Source organism: Capra hircus, chromosome 28 (genome assembly GCF_001704415.2).
Source record: "Capra hircus breed San Clemente chromosome 28, ASM170441v1, whole genome shotgun sequence".
NCBI classification, from domain to species: domain Eukaryota; kingdom Metazoa; phylum Chordata; class Mammalia; order Artiodactyla; family Bovidae; genus Capra; species Capra hircus.
In genome coordinates, this window is record NC_030835.1 from 14,744,580 (window position 1) to 14,764,744 (window position 20,165).

At 50.7% G+C, this 20,165-nt stretch overlaps 2 protein-coding genes across 7 annotated transcripts in view; one reads left to right on the top strand and one right to left on the bottom strand.

Annotated features, from left to right (window-relative positions):
* SAMD8 (sterile alpha motif domain containing 8) overlaps window positions 1–5,254 on the bottom strand; it is a 51,163-nt gene extending 45,909 nt beyond the window's left edge. The window contains exon 1 of the mRNA XM_018042529.1: window positions 5,024–5,254. Coding sequence (XP_017898018.1) covers window positions 5,024–5,197 — 174 coding nt within the window. The 5' untranslated portion in view covers window positions 5,198–5,254. The remainder of the gene's footprint in view (window positions 1–5,023) is intronic.
* On the top strand, window positions 7,063–20,102 carry DUSP13 (dual specificity phosphatase 13). 6 transcript variants are annotated; one of them, XM_018042603.1, is made up of 9 exons: window positions 7,102–7,266; window positions 8,072–8,289; window positions 9,606–9,813; window positions 12,202–12,396; window positions 13,391–13,485; window positions 16,165–16,254; window positions 17,123–17,296; window positions 18,720–18,940; window positions 19,634–20,102. In XM_018042603.1, the coding sequence occupies exons 3-9, from the start codon at window positions 9,727–9,729 to the stop codon at window positions 19,834–19,836; spliced, it is 1,065 nt and encodes a 354-aa protein (XP_017898092.1). In that variant the 5' UTR covers window positions 7,102–7,266; window positions 8,072–8,289; window positions 9,606–9,726; the 3' UTR covers window positions 19,837–20,102. The 6 variants fall into 6 exon arrangements, with proteins under 6 accessions (XP_017898097.1, XP_013831126.1, XP_017898092.1 ...); XM_018042604.1 differs by having other exon boundaries at window positions 12,202–12,297; XM_013975672.2 differs by lacking the exon at window positions 16,165–16,254 and having other exon boundaries at window positions 7,081–7,266.

The window sequence follows — 20,165 nt, forward strand, 5'->3', positions numbered from 1 at the left end:
AATTATACATTACAGTTGCACTCACACTAAAATAAGCTTAAATCCAACTTTATCTAATAAAGTTTATTTAATATGCATAATAGAGACAAATTATACCAATGTGCAGATCCATAAATCAGAGTATAAAAATAATTTTTATGAAAGCAAACCAAAATGTAAGAGGACAAGATTTACTTTGGTCATTTAGCTCTCAGTTTATAGTATTTGGGACTGTGCAGCTTTTTAAAAATCCCATTAAAATGTTTTAATCCTAAATTAAAAGCTTTTCACTGAGCAAACAAAAAACTACTATTTTCTCATTACAGTTATCAAAAGATAGTTTGTTTCTTAGTAAGCACCATTTCTAAGTATCTATGAATTTGCTATAATTACAAAACTGTTTCAAAGACCCAGAACCACTTACTACCATTTTTGAAACACTAGCAGTAATTTTTAAAAATTTATTTATTCTTAAGTGGAGGATAACTGCTTTACAATGTTGTGTTGGTTTCTGCCATGCATCAACATGAATCAGCCACAGGTGTACATATGTCCGCTCCCTCTTGAACCTCTTTCTTCATCTCACCCCCTACAGTGTCACAGAGCACTGAATCTGAGCTCTCTGCGTCATACAGCAAATCCCCACTGGCTATCTATTTTACATATGGTGATATTTATGTCTCAGTGCTACCCTCCCGATTTCTCTCCTTTCTCCACTGTGTCCACAAGTCTGTTCACTATGCTGATGCTTCCACTGCTGCCCTCCATACAGGTTCATCAGTGCCATCTTTCCAGATTCCATATAGACACGTTGATATATGATAATGTTTTTCTCTTTCTGACTTGCTTCACTCTGTATTAGCAGTGATTTTTTTTTTAACCCTTCTGCTATATCCCACTTCTAGGCAGTAGAATCTGGGGCAGCACATTTGAAATACATTAAATTGCCTCTTCAGTTACATTATCACTCTCTTGGCTGTACTTCAGCCCCAGACCATGCACTGTTGCCTACCGTTATTAAAAAAGTCGTCATGTTTTTGTCAGAACACAAAAGTTTTCTGACTCCAACTTGCATTCAAATTAAGACTTCCACTATTAGGTTGCACCTAATTCTATATCACAGTCAGAACTGTCTCAGTTCAATGAATAAGAATCTTACAGACAACACTGTGTAGGTTACATCCTCAGATATAGTAAAAGTTTTTACACAATGGCTAAAATTTACTGGTGAGTTTGATGAAGAATACTTAACCTGGCTGCAGGCCAGAGCACACCAGTAAATAAGTATATGAAATTCAAATTCTTATTCTACTCACTAAAATAATATTTGGGCAGGCTAGTAGTGGTTTGACAGACTGGTAAAGATCTTTATTTTTAAATGTGCTACACCTCTAAATCGAATCAGCATCATGGAAAATGAAAAACTGGCTCAAGACTTCACTCTCCCTTACAATATTGTGCAAATACAATAGATTTGGCTCCAAAACTTAATGTATGATTCTGAGCATCTTTGACTTTCATACCAATTTACATTGATGAAACTGACATAAATTTAATTTAGTCTCAAAGTTCCACACTAAAACCAGCTTGCAGGTATCTCCAGAAACTCAGTAACACAGTTTAACTTACAGGAAGAACCTAAATTCATGGTTCTCACTCCATACTAGAATTTCTTACCTATCAAGAACTTTAAGAGAACAGAAAGAGGGTCAAGATAATAGACATATTACCACCTCTCTTATCTCAGCCACAAATCAAAAGCTATACAAAACCCACAATAAATATTCAAGACAAATATAAAAATAGGTTCCTGCCTCCATAACATTCTTCTAGGGTTCATATCATAAAGCACTATTTAATGGTAAAACTCTATGCTGAAACTACTATGACCAAGTTTTCTTAGTTTCTACTATCCTAAGCAAAAGCCAAGATACACTTACAGTATGTTACATTCTGCAGTGAGGTGATTTTATTACTAACAGGGTGCAAAATTTAGTGAAGTAAAAAAACATTTCAACCATAGAAGCCTGAAGTCAGGGAGATTAAGATCCACTGATGATGGTGCCGTGTATGGGAGGAGAGGGTACAGGTATGTCATAAATCTGTACCCACATCTGCAAATGGTAAATTACCAGACAATGAAAAAGGCAGCATATGAACACTGAAATGGTCTCAAAGGGTTGCCTCAGTTAACCTCCTGATTTCTCAAAGCCAAGAGAAGCACAAACACATAAATAAGAAGCACTGTCATGAATAACGGCCACGCTAAGTACATCCTACAAACACCACAGTATTGTATCAGGCCTAGAGGTAAGAATTTTGAAAGAATAACTAGTTAATATGGTCGCTGTTACAAGACAAAATAATAATATTCACCAGAACATCTGTGATTCAACAGTTTCCCCAAAACAATGTTCAAATTTCAATTATAAGAAAAGTCATGAAAATGTCTCTAAATCATCTACGGCAAAGTTTTGAAAAAGCACTGAGGATCTAGTGATAAACAAAATAAAAATGCTTATGAGGAATTGTGAAATGTGAAGAGTCTTTGCACAATGGCCAAGATGCTACTGAAATAAAAAATGATTATCTAAATATATCGGCATGTTCTGCCATTGCAATCATAATGACTTATTGGGGAGTAATATGTATTGTCTTGCCTAAGAGAAACTGCTCTACCATAAAAATGATTTTATTTACAACTAAGTGGCTGTGAAAATTGCCAAGGCTAAACAAAGACAAAATAACTATTAGGCACGTTAATATATTAACTGTACAACTTCATCTAAAAGTTCCTTTCTTTAATTCTGCACTAACATTAAGATGTAATCTTAATAGAGTTCTTATACTTCAGTTCAGTGCAGCAAAGTTTTACATGCCAAGACTTTTATTTAGAGCTAAGTACGAAGATAAAATCTCTAGAGAATCTCAGTTTAGTGAGGGTGAAGTAAAGTGAAGTGAAGTCGCTCAGTCGTGTCCAACTCTTTGCTACCCCATAGACTGTAGCCTACCAGGCTTCTCTGTCCATGGGATTTTCCAGGCAAGAGTACTGGAGTGGGTTGCTATTTCCTTCTCCAGGGGATCTTCCCGATCCAGGGATCAAACACAGGTCTCCCGCATTGCAAGCGGACACTTTACCCTCCGAGCCACCAGGGAAGCTTAGTGAGGGTAAACAAACATAAATAAGCAACAGTATACACACTTTCTCAACTATATTAATTTAAAGAAAAAGGAGCTAATTTTGAACAATAGCTAAAAGCAAGGCTAAGAATTCATCTCTCCTTTGAAGAAATAATTATCAGTCCACTGGGCATTTGAAGATATGACATAGAGTGTATACACATACACCAATTTAGTAACTAGCTGCAGTAAGTAAATTATCATCTCATTAAGATTAAACTGTTAAGATACCCATTTAGACTAGAAATACTTGATTAAAACTTTTGTTTTGAAACGCCAACAACTTTGTAAACCTCTAACTGTATAAAAAGTTGTAAAACAACATATGAGATGTGGCTAGTCAAACACTTCACCAAATCACGCTATTTAACAATTACAAAAAAACCCCTATTTCAACTAAATATAGATATAGTAATAATTATTTTTCTGGCACAATCATGGTTTTGGTACTATGTCTTCCATACAGTAAAAGGCATCTGTGTACCCACCTATCCCAGTTCTGTTAACTGCCAGCTACAAGCATCCTCTATTCTTACTCTAGATAACTTTACTAAAAATATTGTTTATACAATAACTGCAAAGTATTGGTCCTGCAAATCTGTCAAGGGTATCCTTCCAGTTTTCAAGAGATACCTCCAATTGCGGAGTCATGGGAGAGAGAAAGGTCTGGTAGTCTCCTGGACTGTGGTGGTTTCACACAGTTTTATCTACTTTTTTAGGTAGATAAAACCAGATACTTTTAACCCAGATACTTGCCCTGATCATATTTTTACCTCCTGACCAGTATGTGTCAACTCAAATGATCAAGAGTGAAATCAGTCAGTACGGAGTATCTGAAAAATCTAAGTGTCCAAACTCGTTTCGACTTTATTTTTTTTTAATAAAGGTAAAGTATTAAATTTTTTTTCAGAGATTACCTAAACTTGTCAGGTATTTAAGACAAAACAAATTTAAATAAAATACAAACAAATAAAGAGAAACACGCTATCACCGTGAGAATAAATTCAAAGGATTTATCTTCACATTCAGAACCACTCCTTTCACTATCTTTTCCAAACATCACCTCCTTTTCACTGCTTCTAGTCCTTTGGGCAAATCAGGGCTAAAGAACACCCTTCTCACCCCAGATTCCTATAAGGGCTCACTGTCCACAAACTAGAAAGCTCCCTAATCCAAGTATATTACCCCAGAGACCTTCCATGCTATGCAAGACACCTGTGAGAAGGCCCAAGCCCTAAATTAGAGCCCCCAAGGGCTCCTCTTCGGTCTTGACCCCATTTATCTCTTTCTGGTCTTTCAGGCCAGACGACTTGCCACCTGAGAGCCCCTTCCTCTTCAAACCTAAATCCTCCCCCTAATCAGTACCAACCCCTTAGGTCAGCAATCTCGTGAGTCCCACCCTAGTTCCTTCTCTCTCGCCCAGTGGGAATATCGGCCCTGGATCGGCTCCTCTGAGCCCTCTTCCCACTGCCAAACCGCAGAGCATCTCCCCCCTGGTCCTACATTCCCGCGGGACCCTTCGGTCTTCTCCCCTCACTTTCACCCGGCTTTCCAAAACGTCCATGCCCTGCCTCTTCAAGGCCACATCTCCCTCAGCCTCCACACCCTCTCCCTCGCCCCTCGGCCTCTCCTTACCCCTTAGTCGGGGGCCATCGTCACCCGCCTCAGGGCCTCGGCTCAATAACCTCCATTTCCCTCAGATTCCGTTCTAAAGGACTCTCCACGCTCCCTCAACCTTCTCCCACGGCCCCTCCGAATTCTGTCCCTGGCACCCCCACCCGCCTCCATCCCCGACTCCCCGATTCACCCGTGCTGCCTGCGCCCACCCCGAACTCCCCTCTCCTCCACCTCAGCTGCCGCTCACCTCCTTGTTCCGAATCGCGCTCCCCGGACCCGCCTCCGGGTCGGCGTCCGAGCCGCTGCCGGAGTCCGGTGCCCTCCGGGCCTCCCTGGAGAGAGACGCCTCAAGCGGTGGGGGCGGAGCCCGGGTAGGCGAGCCGGAGTGGAGGCTGGGGCGGTGGCGGCTGCGCGCAGGCATCGCTGCGGCCCGGCTCCGACCGCGGTCTCATCCGCGCCGGCAGCTGCTCAAATCCGAACCGGATATACTTCGCGAGGCGGGGCCCCATTGATGGGAGGCGGAGCCTTAGGGGGTGGGGCAAAACCCGGAAGAGGCTCGGGGTTCAAGATGGGCGTGAGAGGAGGACAGCGATCTGAAACGGCTGCAAGGAAACCCAAGAGAGCATACATTTGGTCCAAAGCTAACGAGATGAGAGATGAGGCGCTAGTGCAGCCGGGGCGGGGCCTATGGGATTAGTAAATTGGGGGCAAGAGGGACTTTCCCCTAATTCCTTTGCAGGGAGCCAGCTCCTCTCCAAGAGCCAGCCTCCAGTCATCATTATTACCGTTTATTGCCCCTTTACTCTCTGACTGTCCCTATGCCAAATGCCATATAAATATATCTCTTAATCCTTGTGCCACCTCTGCAGGGCATCACAACAGAGAAGGGCCAAGCAACTTTGCCTCAGGTTCGCAGTTAATATGTGCCGAAGCCAGTATTCCTACTGAAGTCTAACTTGAGAACATATGCTCTTCTCGCTTTACTGTACCACCCCACCCTGAAGGAAGCCCCCACCTTAGGCCTAGCCGTGGCATGTGAAGTGAAGTCGCTCAGTCGTGTCCGACTCTTTGTGACCCCATGGACTGTAGCCTACCAGGCTCCTCCCTCCATGGGATTCTCCAGACAAGAGTACTGGAGTGGGTTGCCTTTTCCTTCTCCAGGGGATCTTCCCAACCCAGGGATCGAACCCAGGTCTCCTGCATTCCAGGCAGACGCTTTAACCTCTAAAACCGCCTTCGACCTGGGCTCCAGCCCCCTCTTCACCTTGCTTCCTCCGGCGGTGCAAGGCAGGCTTCAGTGGCTCTGATGGGAGTGGGATTCTAGGGTGGACACTGAGTGCAACCTGCTTCCATGGAATGCCCTGGTATGGCCTTTACCCTCAAACCAGACTCAAAGCCAGGTGCAACTGGGAGCCTCCCCACTACAGCTTATGCCCCCCCCACCCCCCACAAAGCCTTCATGAAGGCATCTGAGAGTAGGCAAGACATCTCACTTCAGCCTACAAGGACCTCTGGCAGAAGGACGAATACAGACCTTTCTCTGTTTTTGCTGTGAGGACAAAAGCCCTTATAAGCAGAGGAATCTCCCTCCCACCCAAAAATATTTTTGATGACAGCCCTTTCTTTGCCTCTTCAGAAGGTCGAGGGAAACATTCATCTCTCCCTTCTGCCTCTCTGGCACACATGGCCCATTTTAGCCGTCTCGTTTGAGAAATCAGCCATCTTCATAACAGAACTATTGTTCAAACTTTCCCCCACAAACCCTGTGGGCACCCTTTAGATGAGGTCCTCCAGGCCTCCCCTCCACATTTCTCAGACTCTGTAACTCAGGAAACTTCCCCTGAGTCCCATAATCCAGAAGCTCATCCAACAGTCAAACAGTTTCCACTTAGTATGTGACCCACGCAGACCTGAAGAACTTTTCCCATCATGCATCCTTGGAGCCAACCACCTCCTCTGCACCTGGATCTCTACCTTAATGCAGTCCTCAGAACCAAACAGACTTATACAGGACTCTAAATCTATTAATATCTACTGTGTGTTAGACTCACAGTATCTTTTGTTTCAGCTAATCCTTATAATTCTTACTTGAGAGATGAAGAAACTGAGGCTGAGAGGTAACGTGACTTGCATAGATAGATCTGATTCCCTATTGTCAGGCAGTTTCAGGCCAGGGGGTGACTTGGGGAGGAAAATGTCCGGTTTTCTCTAGAGGCCCCTGTAATTTGCTGAGTCACTTGCTGCCGTCTCACCTGTCCCTGCCAGTCTCTAGGAAGGAGGAATGACACTGGAGAGGCAGAGAGGAGTGACCACGGAGACAGAGGCGTGGGTGGGCTGGCCCATGGCGGAAGCCTCGCTCCCACAGCTGAGGGGAGATGCGGCCGCCACGCCTTGCTCCAGCGTCCTGGAACTGGAGGAGCTCCTGAGGGCAGGGAAGGTTTCTTCCAGCCACGTGGATGAAGTTTGGCCCAACCTTTACATAGGAGATGCGTGAGTGGTAGTTGGCTGAAGGGACGTGGGGGTCAGGACAAGGAGAGACAGTTCTTGGGATCTTTACCAGAGATGGGGGGTTGGGGTGAGAGAAAGGGCAACTGGTTCTGCTCTGAGTTTCCCAAGCCAGGGACTTCCTCCAGGACCCCTTGGTGCTAGGGACAGTGCAGTGATCAGGTGCAGCCACCAGGGGGAGCAGGGACTTTGCCTGCCTGAAAGAAGGGAGCTCCCAAAAGTTCCCAGAGTCTTCTGGCACATCAGGAACAACTGGTGGGTCTTGGGGGTGGGGTCTTGGGGGTGGGGTGGGTGGGGCAAAGGACGGGGAATCGTGGTGATTTGGGGTGAGAGATGGGGTGGACAGAGAGCTCCCCTTTCCGGTTCCGGCCTTCTTCCTCTGGACACAGACTGGGTGAGGAAGGCTGACTGGAGGTGAATCAAGGAAGGTGTCACCTTTAAATATTTGCAGATTAAAAACAGGTATGAGGTAGTGGCCAGGAAGAGCCGGATGTGCGAGGCAGGGCATGGGGCAAGCAGGGAGGTGCAGCTGGGTCCTAGGGCTGAAGCAATCCTTTCCTTCCTGTCCTGGCATGGCAGGGGCAGATTGCCTCAGGAAGCAGAGAAGCTAAAGCTACATCGCTGTACTACCAGCTCCCCTACTAGAAAGCTCCTGGGTGAGGCTGTGGGCCGTGAACCCCACAAGTTCCTCTGGCTCCTTCTGGACCCTAATGGATTCATCGCTCTAAGGCAGGGGACCAGACAACGCCTCCTTCCCAGACCTCATGGCTTCCCTTCCTCCCCTCCCTAGGGCCACAGCAAATAACCGCTTTGAGCTCTGGAAGCTGGGCATCACCCACGTGCTGAATGCCGCCCACGGGGGCCTCTACTGTCAGGGCAACGCTGACTTCTATGGCAGCAGTGTGAGCTACCTGGGGGTGCCAGCCCACGACCTTCCTGAGTTCGACATCAGTGTCTACTTCTCTTCTGCAGCTGACTTCATCCACCGTGCCCTGAGCACACCTGGGGGTAGGACCTGGCATCTAAACCCATATTCCACCCAGCTCAGTCATGGGAGGATGTCCAGTTTCCCCTTTAACATCAGTGGCCTCCCACCGCTAGTTTTTAAAAAGTCATCATGTTTTTTAAATCCTCTGCTCAGTGTCCCAGCACTTTATCCAGTAGCATTGCTCCACAGACAGGGAAAGGGAGGCCTGAAGTACAAGGTCATGCCCCGAGTTAGGAGCAGTCCTGGGGCTGGAAGCCAGGTCTCCCAAACAATAAAACAGTTCTTGCTCTGCATCACTCAGCCTTGGGGGATTGCCATCTGGTATCTAGATATCTGGTTTCTGCCCCAAAGTACTTTCAAATGGAAAAAAAAAATCTTCTAATATCTGGGGTGCAACAAAGGAGCCTGGGGAAGCTGCTTCGTGTTCATCCTGGGTGAGAGCTGTGCCCCTTGCTACCCGACCCCAGATGAGCCAGTGTCCCTCACTATACTTCGGTTTCTCATCTGTGTCATGGGAAAGACAAGACTGTGGCTCATAGCACTTTTCAATCCAAAGCATCCTGACCTTCATTTTTCTTCACCCATTCATTCATCAACTATTTATTATCTTCTCTGTGACAGGCATGGAGCTAGATAAGGGGACACTAGATACTTGCCTTAAAGCAGCGTCCCTGGTGGAAAGACATTCAAAATGTTATTACACCTGAGCACTACTCAGATGAGTTGGTAAAAGTGAAGAGCGATTGGAGTACAGGACAGGGTCCTGGATTCAGAGGATCAGGAAATTGGGGGGAATTCCCTCTACAACAGTATTCACTGTTGCATCCATGCAAAAAGGATGAGCTGCTTTGTGATTCAAATGATACCATGAGTAGTCAGGAAGCCTTATCTCAGTGGAATCCTGACAAATGAGTAGTAGATGTTAGTCAGACTGAGAGAAGGGAAAAACTTTTACAAGTAGTTGAAAGAGCATGTGGGAAGGCTGGAGGCCAGGGACCATGACAGCTTCAAGGGACTGCAAGTTACCCAGTGTTTCCAGAGCTGAGAGCTGGGGTGGGACAGCCTGGGGTGAAGCTGCAAGGTCAGCAAGGCCAGCCCACAGAGAGTCCTAGAAGCCGTATTGGGGTGTGTTTACCCCATCCCAAGGGTAGGCATAAGAGGTGCTAATGTACCCACTTGACAGATCGGGAAATGGAGGCCCAGACATGTTGAGTGATTTGCCGAGGGTCACAGAATACACCCAAAGCAGAGTAAGGGAAGGAACTTGGGTCCCCACCTCAGCCACCGGGTGGGCTGGCTGGTGGGAAAGGCTCTTTCAGCAGGATGTCTTCCTCAGCCAAGGTCCTGGTGCACTGCGTGGTCGGGGTGAGCCGCTCTGCCACACTGGTCCTGGCCTACCTCATGCTGCGCCAGCAGCTCTCCCTGCGCCAGGCGGTGATCACCGTGAGGGAGCGCCGATGGGTCTTCCCCAACAGAGGTTTCCTTCACCAGCTCTGCCGGCTGGACCAGCAGCTGCGGGGTGCAGGCCGGAGCTGAGGGGCCAGGTGAGGGTTGGGCAGGGCGTGAGGGGCCAAGGCTGGGTGCAGTGCCAAGTGAAAGGTCAGGTGAGGGCTGGGCAGAGGGCAAGGGTACAACTAGAATAAGGGGTTGGGTGAGGCCTGGCAGAGGACATGAATGAGAGCAGTTCAGAGGTTGGGTTTCAGGGCTGAGTGGGGCTGGAGGGGAGGGTTGAAAGGGGCTTGGCCCATTCCCCAAGCTACTGGGCTGCCCTCACCAATCCTAGGCCTGGCTCAGGCAGCTTGATCGTCAGTCCCTCCCTCTACTCCCAGCCCACTCACAGATTCTTCAGAGCCAGAGAAGATGGAAAGGCTGGGAAAGAAAGGGGTGGGAAGCATAAAATGGAAGAGGTAAGGCCTTCCAAACTGGTCCTGGTGCTGACCTGCCCTACCTCCTTGGCCTAAAGCCTGTGGGGTTCACCCACCTGAACCCCACCAAGACAGGATCACAGCCGGTCCTGTACCTGAGGGCTGTCTGGCTCTTCCCACACCTCTGCACACCCTCCCCTCAGGTCTGGATCCCAGTCCTTGGTGAAGCGTGGGGCTGCAGCTATTGCTCCAAGTTTAGTTAATAATCACGTCAGCCCCGCGCATCCATTCCCACAGTGCAGAAAGAGAACAGGTGCTCCTGCCACTGGCCACAGCCTCCTCACACAAGCCCTGCTTGATACAAAGTTCTCCCATCGCCACGCCCTTCAGTTCTTTGCCTTGGACTCAGCACCCCACTCTCTACTGTCACACCGCACCCAATGTGATCTCAGAGATCCCCAGAAGGACCCTCCCTAACCTCCCTCTGTCTCTGATTCTGGGGACCCCAAAGGACATAAAGCCTTCCTGAAGTCTATCCATTTACCTTCTGCCTCCTCCTTTTCCATATTCAGTGCATCTGGAGCACAAGCCCTCAGTCCTTAGGCTGCATAAAAGAGACAGATCCCCAGTATCTCCTCTGCCCAAGCCACCTCCCTCCTGCTAGAGGCCCCAGTCTCCCCAGCTGCCCAGCAGAAGGAGCTTGGCTCCCCCACAGCAATGGTGCGTCTCAGGCTCCCAGCCCACAAATGGTTGCCAAGGTGCTGCTGTAATTTCTTTGGCATCAGCTCTGTGTTTTCTTCCGGCTCAACTGAGAGGAGGCAGGAGTGTCTCTTCCTGAGGGTAGAGAGGCTGTGGGGGCCCCAGATTGTGAGGCAGCTGTGGAGTGCCCACTGCCCGTCTTCTCCCACCATGCCCATGTTGGGGCTGTCCCTGTCTGGCTCCAACAGCTCATTTTCCTTATATTCCATCCCCACTGAGGGCCATCTGAGGGAAGGTTAAGCCTCCAGAGATGCTCTCCATTTCCCCCATCCCACCTCCAGCTCCTGCTACCCATACTGTTCCTTCCTTCACCTCTCCTCACCCTGAATTTGGCTGTGCCCCACCACCCACTGACTCAGAAGTGCTGCCAGCTGGAAGTGGGACACTGTCCTGGGCTCTTCTGGGAGTTAGGAGAGTAGCAGCTTTCTCCTCCTGCCAGAGCCTCCCTGGGGCATGAACGAATCTCCCCCTGCCCACCACCCATAAGAGCTGCTTTTGTCTCTGAATGCATAACCAGCCTGGCCAAGGGGAGCACGTGAGCAATATCAACCCTTTCCCATGTGCTGTTAGGAGGATGAGCATCTTGGGGTTGGGAATGGGGGCAGGAAGGAGGTCTCGGTTAGTTTGAGGGTGAATGCCGTGAAAGAAAATAGGCATTATAGCTGGGGCTTGGATTAGGCCCAAGGCAAAGCTGCGGGGGGAACTGTTGTGGGGGTTCTGCAGGTGTGGCAGCCGAGAGGGGGATGGGAAGAGCATCTTCCCACCTTGCTCATTCCTCTAGGCAGGCTTTAGGAACTGCGGCAACAGCACATCTCTGATCATGCCCAACCACCCCGCTTCCTCAGCCTGGGGCCTTAAATCCTCTCACCTCAGGCCTCTGCATTCTTCTTTTCAGGCAGCTGGCTTTGGGGGAGTCAGTTGGGCTATAGCCTTAAACAATTCCTGGGGCTACATCCACAAAATAGTCTGTGAAGCTGGGGCCCCCAAGAGTTGTGCAGTGAGCAACCTGTGTAACTGTACACAGTAGTCCTAGGGCTGAGGACTCAGAGGTGAGGGGGCTTTGGGAAGAGGTCATCTCTCTTCAAGAGCCTTGGGCCTCAAACTTGCCTCTTTATCTTTTTTGGCACCCATAACCCATTTGATCTTACACAGAGGCTCAAGGCAGAGCAGGTTTAGCTGGCAGCTCTTGTCCCTGCCGTGGTGAGTCCCGGCTAATCTGAGCCTCGGTTTTTTTTTTTTTTTTTTGGTTTTTTTTTTTTTTGAGCCTCGGTTTACCTGCCTGTAACATGGAGTTCATTTCTCCCCCAGAACTGGGCCTTACTCCCTGCTATGGGGCTCTGCCATTTTGCCCTGGCCCTGCTGGTGCTGCTGGAGGTTGTGGCCCAGGTGGATACCCAGAAGATGGTAAGAGCCCAGTGCGGGGCCCACCCTCGAGCCTGCAGCTCCATCCACTTCCTCCTGCTGCCTGCACTCCCTCTCAGTCATGGCCTCCAGTGCTCACAGGTGGGAAGGGGCTGCCCTCTCAGCCAGGCCCTGAGGACTCCTCTCCCAGGGGCTTTAAGTTCCCCTAGGAGTCGGGGGACATGAGAGTGGGAGGGGTGTTCTAAGTGCTCCTGATAGCCTGTGGCCACAGCTGCCTCCATCAGCCCTCGCCAGGGCTCAAGGAGCCACAGTAAGGGCTGAGCCCAGCTTGCTGGAGCTCCGGCTTCAGAGACCCAGAGGCGGCGTGGCTGTAGGTAATCATCTGTGTGGCGGTCGTCCGGGGGTGTGAGTAGAGAAGAGTACTGAAGCATGGGTATATGAGGAGGGTCTCTGAAGAGTGAGAATTCTTAACAGACCTAAATCCAAGGTCTCTAACTGAGCCGTCAGCCTTGGAAGGGACTTTAACAGAACGGTGAGGTCTGCTCCAGGAATGTCTTCTGGGGGAGGGAAGAGGTTCGCAGAGAACAGGCTGGTTTCCAGAAGCACGGTTTCTGACTGTAGGCCGGGCCTGTTCCAAAGACCTGCTCTGAATGCCACTTACATCTTTGTCTGTCTTTCTGCCCACATTTCCCTCAGCCTGATCTGGATCTTAGTCCGGGGCCAGTCCTATAACCTTTGGCTCCCAGCGAGGGGCCCCTGGGCCTGGGTTCTGGTGTCAGCGCCGCCAGCTGGGACGTGATTTGGCTGTTCTCTTCCCCACTCTCCCCCATGGAGACGCTTTCTCGCTTTAACTTGCTGCCCATACTCCACGTGCTCCCCATGAAGACCAACGGACCTTCCCAAATGGCTTATTCCGTCTCCCTTCCTCCTGCCCCACAATCCATATCCACGTCCACACACGTCACAGGCAGACCCCCTTGCTGGACTGCCTCTGCTCCCAGCGGGGCCAGGTGCCTGGCTGGGCTTGGCACTGACCGTGCCAGGGGACCTGTGGGGGAGTTGGGAGTGGCAGGGGGAGGCCAGAGGAGGGGAGCAGCACATCATGCTTTATAATTAAACTCCAATCAAAAAATAGAAACAGCATCAAGTGTGCAGAGACGGGCGTCTGAAAGCTGGGAGCAAAAAGTGCCCGTCAGAGAAGACCACAGCCTGGGCCAAATACCCCCACAGGTGGGTGAGCGCCCCTACTCTGGGGGCTGCAGAGCATGCTGGGTAAAGAGGGCCAGGACACCTGTGCCTGTGCGTGTTGGGGGTGGGAGAGGCAGCTGCACTGGATTAGCGGAGAGACTGGGTCGGAGATAGAGGCCCAGATGAAGCCTAGTAATCAGATCAACCTGGGCTTGAATCCTGGCTCCTGTGCTTATTGGCTGTGTGACCTTGGGCATAGAGCTTAGTCTTTCTGAGCCTTAGTTTCCTCATCTGTAAAAATGGGGATGGTAAATGTTATCTGCCTCATAAGAGTGCTGTGAGAATTCAATGAGAAAAATTTAAGCCTTTAGCTCTGTCTGATACAAAGCATATCCTTAGTTTGTGGTAAATATAATAACCATTACTGGACAGAGAAAGACAAATTAAGGAACACAAAGAGATAGAGACCAAGCCTCACTGTCCCATGGGATATGGCTGAGGCTTAAAAGGGTAAGTGCGATGATAATAAGAGTAAGATGCACCATTTATTGGGCATCTACCAGGAGGCGGACACTGGGGGAGGTGCCCTAAACATGGCATTCTCACAGCAGCTCCACTGAGAAAGCTGGCTCAGAGAAGACCACACAGATCCCAGCTCCAGACCTGAGAACTTGGCCCAGGCCTGCCCTCCTCCAAGGCCAGCACGCAGGGTGCAGGGTCACAGGCAGCTCCCCACTGGCCGCCCGCCTGCCACCCTCCCCAAGGCTTCTTTCGCCAGACTCTTCACTTGTCCTGCCCTGAGCTCTCCGGCCCCACCTCTCCTGTGGCCACAGTCCCATGTGGTCTGCCTGGAGGAGGAGGAGAGAGTGAGCAGGAGGGAAGACCAGGAGGGGGTGGATGGCAGACAGCTGCTCCCCTGCCCTGCGGAGGCCTGAGCCTTGGTCTGAGGCTGTGGCATGTGGGGTAGTGTGCTGGGGGTCTGTGGGGGAGCGTGAGCTCCTGTGAGTGGGGTGGAGACAGAGGCACTGGCGACAGCAACATAGAGGGTACGAGAGGCACAAAGGCAGAAAACAGGTGTCTGAACTTGTAAACAGCAGCAACTCAAGAGAGGGAAGAGCACCGCCCACAGGGGCAGCTGCTCAGCTTAGGGGGAGACTCAGGAAGGAGGCAGAAGGGGCACCAGAGGGAGCAGGGTGCAGAGCCAGACAGAGCCTATCCCTGCTGGATGTGTGGCCCGTGTCTACAGCCACATCACCCTGAACGCACCCGATCTTGTCTGGACATCGGGCCCAGGTTTCACCCTGCTATGGCCAAGAGATGCAGGAGGAGGGGTCAGGCAGGACTCTCAGTCTTGATCTGGGGATGGCAGAAACCAGGAGCTGCTGCAGCTACCAACTTCCCTTCTGTGGGTGTGCCCAGAGCTCTAAGGATGAGTCGCTGGGTGGGGGCTGGGCCCTCACAGGATAGAGCAGACACGTAGGGGGTACATCCATGAGCATCGAGTGTGAGGTCCAAGGCGAGGCCTAACAACAAGTACTCCTAAGTTCAAGGAAAAGGCCCCCTTCTCCAGACCTGGGCCTAGGCCCTGAGGAGGCTGAGGCTGGGCTGTGGCCTAGCAGCTCTCATCCCTGACCCCTCTGCTGGCTCCTCCATCTCCCAGGAGCCTCCAGGAGATCAGCGACAAGCTCTGTCTCAACAGGAGTTTGCCGGTCCCAGGCACAGCTGAGCTGCAAGACACCCACTGGACACTGGGTGGCGGCCTTACCCCGCACCAAGCTCAGAGGCCTGCAGCTGCGCCCGCAAGGCTTCCCTAAGCCCCATCTCCCCCAACCTGGGACTTCTGCAGCCCCAGCTGGCAGCTCCAGACCCGTGTGGCTGTCGACCTCTCTGCACTCCAGCAATATACACTTCACTCTTCCCTGTAGTTTCTGCAAACCCAGCCACTCCTCTCTCATTCTCAGATCAGACCTTCCAGACACTTCTTAAAGCAGGCAAGGCCAGTATCTTTAAGATAAAGAAGAGAAATCATGGCCCAGACAGGAGCTAAGACTTGCTCTTGACCTCAGAATGAGCTGTGGTTAGGCTCTCTGCGCTCTTTCTAAAGTTCTTTTCCCACCACTTCACGTAGCCTCCCATCTCCCTGGGGAGTTCCAGGGCCAAGAGCCTTTAACCCCAAAGAGACACCAAGCAGAGAGGGGTCCAGAGGTGTGCAAGGACTGCACTTCAGTCTGCAGGGGGCCTGCGCCTGCTCTCAGGCCCCACCCCCACCGGTTCCAAGGGAAGGACCTGGAATTCTAGCCGCTTCACAGCGTTTGTGTTCCAGGCGGAACCTGCCCCAGCCTCGTTCTGCTCACGTGCCGGGTCCTGTCCCTGCACCCACTCCCCCACTCCTGGCCCCAGACCATGCCGTAGGTAGGTGGCAGGCCACTCAGCCTGCCCTGAGAGGTCACAGTGGGGGATGAAAGGGAAAGCTGGGTCTTCGCTTCCTCCCTGCCCTCCCACTGCCCGCTGGGTGAGCCTGGCCAAGCCGGTGGCCTCCTGGGTGCCCATTTCTCTTCCTGGTCCTGGCACAGCCTACCACAGAACAAAGAAGTTCTTCCCAGTTTGTACCTTCCCTAGTTACTGGTTGAAGGGGCCAAGGCCAGTTAGCCAAGAGGGGCACTCCTTCCCAGCCCAGCACCAGACCCAGGTTCTGGTGCCACTGACATCGCAGCTCTGCAGGGTCTCGGATTCCCTCAGCCAGCTGACTCCTGACACGAGCCATCCCACCACGGTGAGGCCTGACCTGCAGCACTGGCCTGAGTCACAGGGGTAAGGAGGAAAATCCCAGGGCCTATAGGCAGACATGGAACAGCCACAGCAGGCTCCCCTGTAGAGAAAGATGGGTTAGCAACCACTCTGGAGTCCTCAAAGTGGGTATTGCGAAGGCTGGGGGATGAAACTGAAGGCACACAGAATGGGACTGAAACCCTAGCCTTGCTCCTTAGTGACCATACAACTCTGGGCATCACTTAACCAGTTATTCTCTCTGACCTTCAGCTTCCTCCTACGTAAAATAGGGACTTTCCATGAATGAGGCCCCAGCGCCCAAGAGGCATCAGCACATTCAGCAGGGAAGTGCCAGCAAGGGTCAGTTCATAGCCCAGGCTCCTCAACTCCAGAGATGGGCTCTGACCTTCAGGCACCTGACAGCGGGAAGGGATGGGAGCCTGAGGACCAGCCGTAGAAGCAGCAGAGAAACAGGGTTGAGAAGAGCTGCCCGGTTGTGGGGGTCTAAGTGCCTTCTGTGGGCCACAGCCATCTGGAGTTCTCATCCTTACAAACTACCAAGTAGGCAGAGACATAAGGGGTGGGGTCTGCACTGGACTAGTTGCTACCAACAGGGAGCTTTGAGGGCCCCTTGCACAAAGTTTCCAACACCAGGGGCCTCTGGGGAGGGTAGGGGAGAGGGCTTCCTGGCTCCACAGTGGTGACAAGGGGTTGGCTCCTGGTTTCCTGCGGAAAAGGTCTAGGCCTCAGTCCCAGTCAAGCTGGTTAATAACCTCATCTGAAATAACTGAGGCCCTTCTGAAGCATCCCAGTGGCACCTGGGCAATGTACCATGCCTGGGCCTCCATGTCAGCTGGACCCACCTGTGGGGAGCCTGCCACTTGCCACTGCAGTGTCCACTCTGTTCTAGGATGGACTCGCTGCAGAAGCAGGACCTCCGGAGGCCCAAGATCCATGGGTCAGTCCGGGTGTCCCCCTACCAGCCACCCACGCTGGCCTCGCTGCAGCGCTTACTGTGGGTCCGTCGGGCTGCCATGTTGAACCACGTCAATGAAGTCTGGCCCAACCTCTTCCTGGGAGATGCGTAAGTACGAGCCACGATGGGGGTTGGGAGGAGCAGAAGGGGACCCGCGCCCAGAGCCTGTGAGGAGCAGAGTGGCACCCTCTTTGCCTCCAACCATCTCTTTTCACGTATTTATTTCCTTTTACACTGTTAGTACTTTGTGGAACTAGAACATATCCAAGAAAGTGCACAAAGCCTCAGTTTCACCCCCCCAGGTCAAGAAATAAGACATTACTTGTGCCCCGGAAGCCTCCACTGAACCCTTCTCAGCATAACCTTTTCCCCTGTAGATAACCACTGAGTACTGAAATAGTTATTTCCTTGCTTTTCTTTACAGTTTCACCATTTGGGTTAGTTTTGCCTGCCTTTTAAAGTGATAGGAATAGAGTCATGTTGTGTATTGTACCTGGCGTCATTTGCTCAAAACTGGGAGATGCCAGCAATATGTGCGGCAAACAGTTCATTGCTATATATTACTCATTTGCATGTAAATATCACAGTTTATCTACTCTGTTTGAATTTTTCCACTTTGGGGCTATTATAAACAGAAATTCTAAAAGCATTCTAGTACATGTACCTTGGGAACCACACATGTTTCTCTGGGATATATATAGGGAGAGAGTGCAATATGATTCATTTTCCCTAAAAGTTGTCTTCAAATTTAGAACATATGGATGAATATATGTGGATGTTGTAAGTTTTCTTTTATATTTAGAAAATATAGATCAATATCTTATTAACAATATGGCAAATATGTATCTCCCCTACACGCACAGATAACCAGTTGTAAAATCCTTGTTGACTCAAAAAAAAAATGCATACATACATACATACATAAATGCTTTTTCACAGTTCCTTTTTTTTTTTTACAAAAATGGTATCACTTTATAAGCTCATTTTGTAATCTGCTTTATATAGGAAACTTTTTAAATGGCGCTGCACAACATACTTTAAAAGCACTTTTAAACGACATTCTGTTTTGTTATCCTGTTCTTTTCATAGGTTCTCAGTATAGTACCAACACCTTTTCTTATTCACCTGCATCTATCTGCCACATTTTAGTGGCTGTGCAGTATTTCATTCAGCTGTGTCAATAGTCACTCTCCTCTTATAGTCTCTTTAGTGATTCTCCCCGCCCCCCACTTTTTCTCTATCTTAAATATCACTAGATACAGTTTACATTTGTCTGTGAGTACATTTGGAATTCTTTTAAGTTCCTAGGAGGCTGGGGCAAGCGTACGTTTTTGAGGCTTCTAATGCATGTGGCTGAATTGCCCTCCAGAAAAGTTGGCCCGAGTGAAATGGAGCCCCTTCACCCAGACCAGTTCACTGATTCCAGGCTCTACCCTTGGAAGAGGTCAGCAGAGGCTGCCAAGGGGTGAATTCCAGCGCAGCCGGGGCAGACTCAGTGAGCTCTACCCCACCTCCTCCTGTGCCCCTCCAGGTACGCGGCCCGGGACAAGAACAAGTTGACCCAGCTGGGCATCACCCATGTTGTGAATGTCGCCGCAGGCAAGTTTCAGGTGGACACAGGTGCCAAGTTCTACCGCGGAATGCCCTTGGAGTACTATGGCATCGAGGCTGATGACAGCCCCTTCTTTGACCTCAGTGTCTACTTTCTGCCTGTTGCTCGATACATCCGAAGTGCCCTCAGTGTTCCCCAAGGTCAGCTGCTGGGGAAAGAGAGGGAATGGAGAGGGGTGCAGGCGGGATCTGGGGTTATCTACTTTTCCAATATGTGGATGGTGGGGTCCTTTAGCAACCCTCCCACCCCAGGGGGCTCACTACTAGCATTTAGTGAGCAGTCCCTTCAGGGGGGAATCTCACCCTTGAAACTAACAATCATAGATATAACTAAGGTCCAGTGTGGTCATCAGGGTAACCATATCCCTCAGTAAGAGGCCAGGCGTTGGCAGAAGGTCCAAGACCTAGCAAGGGCTCTGGAGTGGTTCCTCTAAGCTGAGGCCTTGGTGTGGAGCTGCAGGGGCAGGGGAGAGGGCAGGATGGAGGATAGGGAGGTGGGTGGACACCTGTGCAATCTGATGCAAACCCAGGGGACTGCAGGAGTACTGACCCTCACCATGCTGGAGTTGCGAAGGATGCTTGTTGCAAAGGAAGCACCCTGGACCAGGAGAAGGGGATCCCAGCTGCTACCCTGAGCCCTGCCACTAACATGCTATGTGACCTTGAGCGAGCCCCTTTCCTCTCGGGCCTCAGCAGTGAGGACAGTGTCAGTATCCCGGGATGCTGTGACAGCTGGGCAGAAGCATCTCTGACTCCCTCAAGGACGGGTGCCTGATGCTCAGCTGGGTCTCCCCACAGGCCGTGTGCCTGATGCTCGGCTGGGTCTCCCCACAGGCCGCGTGCTGGTACACTGTGCCATGGGGGTGAGCCGCTCTGCCACAGTTGTCCTGGCCTTCCTCATGATCTGCGAGAACATGACGCTGGTGGAGGCCATCCAGACAGTGCAGGCCCGCCGCGATATCTGCCCCAACTCGGGCTTCCTCCGGCAGCTCCAGGTCCTGGACAACCGACTGGGGCGGGAGACGGGGCGGCTCTGACCTGGTGGGCAGCCAGGAATCCTGACCCTCTGGCCGGCATGGCCCACCTAACCAGCCTGCACCTGGGGGCCTTTTTTCCGGTGACCTTGAGATGTGAATGGCAAGTGGGGGCTTAGCTGAGGCAGAGGCAGGGAGAGCTGGTGGTGACCTTTAGCAGGTGGATTTTCCCTGACCCAATCCAAAGATTCTTTATGCAAAAGAGAGTTCAGTCTGTCTCTATAATAAAAGGTTCATCATAATAAAGACTTCCTCTTCTGGTGAGTTCATCTGCTGGTGAAGGTTCATCTTCTGGTGGTTTGTGGGGCAGTGGCTCACTCCTAGGATGGTCA